Below are 9555 nucleotides of genomic sequence, written 5' to 3'. Positions count from 1 at the left end.
AAAGCATACACATTATCCTTCTTTCAAAATTGGGTAACGACCGAGGTGTGAATCATCCTTCAGGTCTCAGTCTTAACTCATCTCTCTACTTCTACCTATTGATTTTTGGCTAGAATACTTAATCTTCTTCCGTTATTGGGCAGTAAAAGAAGTGTGTATATTATAGCCTAGTGCAAGTTGCTATACCATCTGTTGCTCAAGGTCATGCTTATTTGCCATAGGATTCCTTTATGTCTTCTTTCCTGGGATTCATTCACTCCCTCATGGACAATAATTGAGAGTGTGTCCACTCTCACTGCTGACCTCACCATTACTGTTTGTGCTGGATTTTCACTTGTGAGACTGACAGTTGATTGTTCCAGATTTCTTGATTGTGTTTCCTTTCTTGGATTACTAGCTGCCACACTTCTTTGGTCCTCCTCCTATTTCCATGTTTACCTTTCTTCAGTTTCCATTACAAATGTTTCTCCTATTTTGTCTCCTAAATACTAACATTCTCCATGCTCTTTCTCAGCCTGCTTCAATGTTGGATCTGTGTATTCTCACCGGATGATCTTGGAAAACATCAGATTTCAAAGTTACATCTTTAGTTATAATTTATAATTACTTTTCAAGTAATAGTTTGGCATTTATAGTTGGACTCTTCATATAATTCAAAAGTCAACATGTGCCAAATATGAATGTAAACTTGTTTTTTCTAGTACTTTTCTCAATAAATGACATGATTTTTTTTTTTTGTATTTGTGTAGCTGATCAGTATTACTTTGGCTTCTCTGAAGAGGAAGAATCAATAGGATGATTAGATAGATAGTAGATGGAGAGATAGATAAACAAATGGATTTATTATAAGGAATTGACTCTTGTTCACATAATTGTAGAGGCTGAAAAGTCCCATGATTTGTCATGTGCAAGATGGAAACCCTGGGGAGCTGGTGGTGTAATGCTATCTAAACCTGAAGTCCTGCGAATGAGAGCAGCTGAAGGTAGAGATTCTAGTCCACTTCTGAGGGCCCGAGAATCAGGAGTACCAAGAACCAGAAAAGATGATGTTCCACCTGAAGCAAACAGAGGAAGCACCTAGGTTTTTCTTCCTCCTAATTTTTCTCTATTCAGGCCTTCATTGGTTGGGATTATGTTCCCTGATGTTGGGGATGACAAACTGCTTTATTGAGTCCACCAATTCAAATGCCAATTTCATCCAGAAACACTCTAAGAAGCACACATAGAAAACTGTTAAGCCATCAATCCAGTATCCATGGGAACCAGTCAAGAGAACACATAAAATTAACAATTACACTGTCTAATCCAGAGCAAGTATCCTTTGCCCATATTTTTTTCATTCATTCCCCATATCCACTTCAGTAGTCACCAAACCCTAAATATTCTACATCCTGAGTATAAGTCAGACAATTCCAAAGGTGCAATGAATTTTTGAGATGACCCCTAGTGGGGAAATAGAGGAAATTAACAAGAGCAGGCAGAATGATTGCTGGATAAAGCTAAGGTTTGAGGCCAGAGATATTCCTCATTCATTGTGTTAATTTGTGGATGGTTATGAGTTTTATTCATAGTATTTTCTAGATGATTGTATGCCACCAAAAATAAAACAAAATAAAATAAAATAAAATAACCCTCATATGTTGAAGTTCTAACCCCCAATGTAAATGTGTTGGAAGACAGCATTTCAGGAGGTAATTAAAGTTAAATGAGGTCATAAAGTTTGGGCTCTAGGCTGATAGGATTAGTGTCTTTCTAAGAAAGGCACCAGAGAAGCTCCCTCTCTCTGCTCATGTTCAGAGGAAAGGTGAAGTGAAGACAGAGTACTGTCTGCAAGCCAGGAAGAGAGTCTTCACCAGAAATTGAAGCCTACCTGACCTTTCTCTTGGACTTTCTAGAGTCCAGAACAGTGAGAAAATGAATGACCATTGTTTGAACCATCCAGCCTATGGCACTCTGTCACAGCAGCCCCAACAGATCACTACAGTGTTCCCCCATTACGAGAAATAGAAGCAGAGGGGCTGCATGGTGAGATTTATCCAGGTTAGGAGCCAGAGAGCTATCCTGAAGGAAGGACAAATCCTCCCCTGCCAGACAAACAATCTCTGGTGGGAAGAGATTAGTTTTTATCATTCTTGCTCTGTTAGGATTATGATTGCATAGTGGAAAAAATTCTGTGTTCTTAAAATCATTTATACTTCAAGCCTACTTTTCTCATCCAGTCCTCTGTCTCTTCTAAGCATCATGCAAGGGAACAATTCCAATTCTGGATATAGAGGCAAGTCCTCTTCATGAGTCATTAAATCACCATGCACTTGACTACGGCTTGCTGTGTCTGGTTATGCATATTTATTTTAGAGCCACGTATGATTTTGGATCAGAGTATTTTGGCAGTGTTTGTATATTCTGAATATAAATATACTATGAAAAAATCAGCAGGGCAGTGGGAATCGTGTTGTGTCTTTCCTCCCCGATCTAAAGCTAAATAAGTCATAGTTCTTAGTGGGGAATTACATGAAAGAAAATTAAAGAAAGATTCAAAAAGTAAGGATTGCTTTTTTCACATGTTTAACTTCAGGTCGTTTTTGCAATCGTAATTAAATATCTATTATTAGATTATTTTGCTAATGAGAAAGAATAATAATTCCAAATGGGTGACTTATTACATTTAGTATTTGTAAATAAACTGACATTTTTAATGAACTATTATATTTTTCAAAATTCACTACATGACTTTTAAACATGAAAAAATTAAGTCATGTGTATATGGGATTGGTTGTAGTGAAGATGTGCATTAGAAAAGTTATGCATTATTCAATTAAACACTATTTTTATAAATATTATAAAATATTTTTGAGTTATACTCAATCCTAAAATTATTTAATCTTATGAAATGTTTCCTGTTTTCTTAAGGATACATGTTTCTCTTACATTTAATAATAAATACTTATTGTAAGATATAGCAAAACAAGTGGATTTTGATTTTATATGTGATTTATATATACTCAGTCCCCCAGTTTATATAGTTTATAACACATGCATGCACAAATATGAGTCACAGGGTTTTTTGTGTTAATTGCTAAGCCATTGTCTCTCAGCTTCAAACCCTTCTGTGCTCTGCTTGGGGATGCCTAGGTTGGAACCACACTTTCCCTCCACCTGCTGGCTGGCTGTTAGACTCTGCCAGTAGAGGGCAGTAGAGGCCGATTAGAGAGCTCGGGCAGGGCTAGGGGATTTGTCTATCCTATGCACATCTGTTCCTGTCAGTGTCACCCAAGCATCTGCTGTTTTCATTGGATATAGCAATTGATTCTAATAGAAACAGTAGGCTCCAAGTGGCAATTTTAAATTGCCCCTCACTTTGAACCAACCTCATCATGTCCCTCATGTATACCAGCGCTGCCTGGCTGGAATCCGTCTTCAGAGTACCCACTATGAAGTCACTCTCCTTTGCCAGAACCTCCTCTCTTAGGACCATTGCTGATTACAGCAGTTACTCTCAATTATGGCTTAATTGCCACAACACAGAAACAAAACTCCCTCCACTCCCAACTAAGTTACTTACATAACCAAGGGTTCTCCCAGCTTACTTTGATAAAAGTAAAATTGAGAATAGCTAAGCATGAACCCCACTTCATTGAATCAATATTGACTTGTGAATAAATGAGGTAATTTGGAAAAAAGCAAAACTCCATCCACCTCATTAAGGAATACAATGTCCAAAACAAATTAGTCCTATGATTATAATTTACAAAACATAAAGATTATTATATTGTTTTTATTAATATATTATTATAATGATTGTTATAACAAAACATTTTAACATTTGGAGCCTATTGTTACAGTCAATAAAATAACTCCTCGTACTATTACAATTATATGAGTTATCATAATGAGATATTCAAGCAAAAATACACATGTGGGAAAATGGACCAACTTCAAAGAGACAGAGCAATAATTTCGAATTTCTGACAGTTAAGAAAAGCTTGTTCATATACTTTTAAATGGGTAATGTTGAGTTGTAAACTTCTAGGGCATAACGTTTCCATAGGATAAATTAAAAAGTGTCCTAAGGGGCTTTTATTTTTAAATGCCAATATTTACATTATAATAGAAATTACATTTTTCTACACTTTAAACTTCTAATGATAAATCTTAGAGTCAACTTAAAGTATGAAGGGAATTGGGGTGCCTAGGTGGCTCAGTCGGTTGGGCGTCCGACTTCACCTCAGGTCATGATCGCACAGCTCCTGAGTTCAAGCCTTGTATTGGGCTCTGTGCTGACAGCTCAGAGCCTGGAGCCTGCTTCAGAGTCTGTGTCTCCCTCTCTCTCTCCACCTCCCCCACTCATGCTTACTCTCTCTCTCTCTTCTCTCAAAAATAAATAAACGTTAAAAAAATGTTTAAAAGTAAAAAAAATAGAGTATGAAGGCAATGCAGTGTTTTGAAAATTCTTTTAGGAATTTCCCATATGAAAAGATTGAAGACCATTACAATGAAATAATTTGAGAGGAGAAAGCTTGTTACAAGGGAAGAGAATAGATTACTCTTAAGTTATGGGAGAAAATACAGTTAATCCTGGAAAGGGCTTTGACAGAGGGAATCCTTGGCGCGGGGACCAGAGAGATGGCTGAGTTAAGCGATCTGAGAGGATCTACCTAGAACACTGATATCATTTCCTGCCAGGCCCAGCTTCAAGGCTAATGAGTGCCGCAGAGGACAGTTGCACAGTGCCCAGGCTCAGAAGGGTCTTGTGCTCTCCTTAAAGCTCTGCTGTCATCATAATAAAATTCTTGGTAATTCGATCTTTGAACTTGCGTTTTGTAAGTGAACGTATGGTACAGTGATGCATGTATGTACCTGCCACCCTTATTTGCTTCCCATGAGCATGGAATTTTGATCTATTCACAGTGAGAGGGAGTTCAAGAAGACACACAGAAATAAAGAGAAGAGAAGAAATCAAGGAGACAAGGAAAGAAAAGAGAAACAGAGCGATGAGAGGAAAGGATAAAACATAAAACAAAGTATACCAGATCTTTCATTTCCACTTTCCTGGCAAAGTCATCAAGGAAGATTCTCCTTCCTTATTTCTTCCTCATTTTATCACCCCCGCCCCTTCTTGTTCTCTTTCTCAAAGTGTGTTTCATGGACCAAGTCCCTGGAGGTCGCCACTTTGCTTTACACTCCTGAGCATCACAGACAGAGTCAATAAATAAGCTCACTTATCAAGCCCGTTGACCAGAGGAGGCTGGGCCATAGAGCTGAGCTGAAGACATTCACTGAGCCCAGAAAACTCAGGTGAGAGAAAGATCAGCTACTTCAACCCAGATTACACATTCAGCCCCCTCTGCTCCCTCATTCCACACTCACCCAAACTTGCACAGAAACACAGCTTTTACCTCCTTTACTGTAAAACCAGATACACACCTCCTGCACAAGCTGTCCCTGGACGAGCTGTCCACACAGCCTCACACTCAGGACATCTCCAAAACAGCTCCAACCTCAGCATGCCCCGCCTGCAAGTGTGTGTCTACCCCAGAGGTTCGGTCTTGAAATCAGATTCCAGCAACCATGTTCAAGGAAAGAATACAGAGTTAACTAATTGAGGTCTAGGTCAGAGAGAGGACTCAAGGACAAGACCCTGGGACAATTTGGAGAGAAGACCCCTATTGTGGACCAGAGTGGCACTACCTCAATATCTTATCCATTGCTTCCTAAGGGGGGAATAAATCCAATTCTTCCGTAACCACAGTTTTTCTGGTCTTCACAACCCAGAATATCACAGAGTACCACTGTCTCACAATAACCACTTAAAAACTTCCTTCAGGGGCAAGAATAGCCTGGGAAGAGAGGTTGTAGCCACGCACTGAAGATAAAGTTCTCAGACACTTAGACTGAGCGGAGGTGCAGGGCTGCCTCTGCTAGAGAAACAGCAGCGGCAGCAAAAGCAGCAAACTGCACATAGTCTTTATTTTATGTTCGCCAGGTATAAACATCAAACAATGTTACAGTCTGGGAGGAAAACACAAAGAGCCTCCAGACATAGACCAAACACACATCTGGTGTTTACCTGAAAGCATGCAGGGAAGGTGTGCAGTTTCAAGGACTGCTAGGCAATTATAGTGGGTCTGTCCCCTGACGGGATCCTGGGGTGGGGGATCTTGGGGCTCTGTTCTCATGGTGCTGTGGCATTCTACAGCCTTGAGACCAGAACATCGCTGATGTTTCAGCAATTACCCCATTCACTTTCCCAGGGCTTACAATACACATAACAAATAACCCCACAGAGGGGAAGAGAAAGAAAGCTCTCTGCCCTCCACCATTTAAGCCTCTCTCCTCTAGTGACAAGGCTCATGTCAAGGCTGAGCCCAGGGCCAGTTGAGGTCATCAGTGAAAGAGTCTGTGCAAACAGGAGAGGCTCCCTAATTCTCTTTACCTCTTTCTTATTCAGGTAACAAATAAAGTGATTACAGCCTTATGAGTTGATATTAGACAAAGTGCCTTGTTTGAAAAACATAGGATTTCAGATATTGGTCACATTTATGCACATTCGGGTAAAGTAAAACTTGAAACTCTGAATCAGGACGCGTAAATCAGGACCCCTCATTTCAGTTGTGCAATTAACATGCTTTGTGATGTGGATGACATCAGTTTACTTCTCTGGACTTTGTCTTCCCACTGATTAGGGGTGCAAATGATGATTATACTCTGTTTTATCCAGAGGGCTGTTAGGAAATAAAGAAGTTGAAAAAAAAGGGGGGGGTGATTCTTTGGGGTGTCGAAATTATAAATCTCATGAATATTACTTTTTGCTGAACCATAAATTTTGTTAAGGTAATAAATCACATGATGCCATTTCATATTTAGAGATGGAAAAAAAAAGAAGCCCCAAAAAGACTGTTGTATTTTTCCAATGCCACATAATGAGCAGACCTCAGAGGAAAGAATGACTAGAGTCATTGGTTTTTTAAATTAAAACTGCCCAAAGAAATGGAAGATTTGTTCAAAATCACACATCAGTTTTGTTAGAGAATCCAGTCTAAAATTCAAGTTTCTCAATATCCTACATAGGTTTCCTTTCAGTAGGTGATGTGCTTTTAAAATTAGTTACCCTTCTACAACAAAACCAGATTCCTTCTCAGAATATCTTCTCTGTGAACAACCCCAGGACACTCCATTTTCTCCCTTAATCTGCCTTTTCAGCACTTGGTGTTCCGATCTAGCCTCAGTATCCAGCCATCTCACTGGGAGGCATGCAGGTTGGCTTTGCCACAGTAGGGAGTGCCTTCTCTCAGCTACAATGTTTGATGTCACTTGCTTTCTTCTATCATACCCTGACAAATACGCAAACCACCGTAGACACTCAATCATGAGAATTGTAAACATATTTAGGTGGCCTAGCCTCTTTATAATCATTCGAGGTGGGATATAAAATGAAGTTGTGTACTGTATATATATGAAGATACATTACAAATACAGAAAATATAGATTGTATTATTATTATGAATTTTCAAAGTCAATGGTATCTTACTAAAGTTATCAAAATTGAGTCTTGAGTGAACATTGATCAAAATGTCTAGATCCAGACACAGGCATGATCAGTGTAGAGTACACAATTTCATAAAAGCATGATCTCAGCCAACAGGATTTTGTAAACTATTTGAAGGATCAAAAATTAAAAGACCATTAAGGAACAGAATAAAGTTATGGCATCTGGAATCCAGAAAAACTTTCACTGAAGTGTAGAAAAAAGAGAAAGGGAAAATAAAGACAGAAGACTCCATAGGCATGGAAAAGGCATGAACGAGAGAGTCAAGGAACAACCATCAACGTGAGTCAACTAAAAGTTAAAAAATGCTGGACAGGATGTGTAGGAGGTAAGTCGTGAAGGATCAGCTTGGAAATATGCTTAAATACTTTGGAATATGGAACTCAAAACATGATTGACAAGTACAAGAATTAACAGAAAGAAAAATCAGCAGACTGTATGTGATAGAATCTTTCAAGATATTTGAACAAGTTAATAACAGTAAATATTTTTCTTACCTAAAAAGATTATTTCACAGAAAGTTCATCATCTTATGTGAATGATGTTACAGGGAAGGCATTCCATTACCCCTTGGATAAAGGCCTTTATTTACCAAGCAGAATGCCTGCTTCCAACATCAGTGATGACAGTCTCCCAGGCACACTCATCCTGACGGGCATCCCAGGGCTGGAGTGGGCCCATGTCTGGATCGCCATCCCCTTCTGCGCCATGTATCTGGTAGCGCTGGCTGGGAATGCTGCCCTCATCATGGTCATTGTGACAGACAGTGCTCTTCATGCACCCATGTACCTCTTCCTGTGCCTTCTCTCACTCACCGACCTGGCTCTCAGCTCTGTCACTGTGCCCAAAATGCTGGCCATTTTGTGGCTTCATGCTGGAGAGATTTCCTTTGGTGGATGCCTGGCCCAGATGTTCTGTGTCCATTCTATCTATACCCTGGAGTCTTTAGTTCTTCTAGCCATGGCCTTTGATCGCTATGTGGCAATCTGCAACCCACTGAGATACACAACCATTCTCAACCATACCGTCATAGGCAAAATTGGCCTTGCTGGGCTATGCCGTAGTGTGGCCATTGTGACCCCATTCATCTTCTTGTTGAGGCGACTGCCTTACTGTGGTCACCATGTCATGGCCCACACATACTGTGAGCACATGGGCATCGCTCGCCTGGCCTGTGCCAACATCACTGTCAATATTGTCTATGGGCTGACTGTGGCCCTGCTGGCCATGGGTCTGGATGCCATCCTCATTGCCATTTCCTACGGCTTTATCCTCCATGCTGTCTTCCGCCTTCCATCTCAAGATGCCAGGCACAAGGCTCTGAGTACCTGTGGCTCCCACCTGGGGGTCATCCTGGTCTTCTACATTCCTGCCTTCTTCTCCTTCCTCACCCACCGCTTTGGCCAGCACCGAGTCCCCAAGAATGTGCACATTTTTCTGGCCAACCTGTACGTGCTGGTGCCTCCTGTGCTCAACCCGATCATCTATGGGGCTAGGACCAAGGAGATTCGGAGCCGACTTCTGAGGCTGCTACATATGAGGAAGGTCTCATTGTGAGTTCTGACCAGTGGTTGGAGATGACAAGACTGCTAAATAGACCTGATAATTGTCTGGATGCATGTGTATGGGTGGAAGCCTTTGATGTGAGAAGGATAATCACTTGTAAGGAAGCACTGGAAAAAAGGGAATGGCCAGATAATTTGGACATGTTAAGGATTACACTGAATATCCCCCTTTAGCAATTCTGAATTGCGCAGGATGAGATTATATTTTTTTCTGTCATCTAAACAGGGAGTATAATTTACCAGGAAGCAATGCATCTCTATCTGTAGTTCACACTGCTTCTCATTGTAGAAATATTCAACTGGGCAATGAAGTAGAATAACAACAAAAACAGCATATTTGGAATGAATCTGAATCTGAGCTTCAAAACTCTGAGCAATGATTAACAGCATAAGAGCACAAATGGGGTAATCAGAGTGCTTGGGTTTGAAAACCTGTTTCTCCAT

General features: G+C 40.2%; 1 protein-coding gene across 1 annotated transcript; it reads left to right on the top strand.

Annotated features, from left to right (window-relative positions):
* The first annotated feature begins 8134 nt into the window (after nucleotides 1-8134).
* Nucleotides 8135-9243, top strand: LOC128311681 (olfactory receptor 52D1-like). The gene has a single exon (XM_053202623.1). It carries the CDS (start codon nucleotides 8147-8149, stop codon nucleotides 9101-9103), a length of 957 nt encoding a protein of 318 aa, XP_053058598.1. The 5' UTR covers nucleotides 8135-8146; the 3' UTR covers nucleotides 9104-9243.
* Nucleotides 9244-9555: the final 312 nt, after the last annotated feature.

The sequence above is a fragment of the Acinonyx jubatus genome, chromosome D1, assembly GCF_027475565.1.
Source record: "Acinonyx jubatus isolate Ajub_Pintada_27869175 chromosome D1, VMU_Ajub_asm_v1.0, whole genome shotgun sequence".
Taxonomy (NCBI): domain Eukaryota; kingdom Metazoa; phylum Chordata; class Mammalia; order Carnivora; family Felidae; genus Acinonyx; species Acinonyx jubatus.
This window is presented reverse-complemented; position numbering and strand designations above follow the sequence as displayed.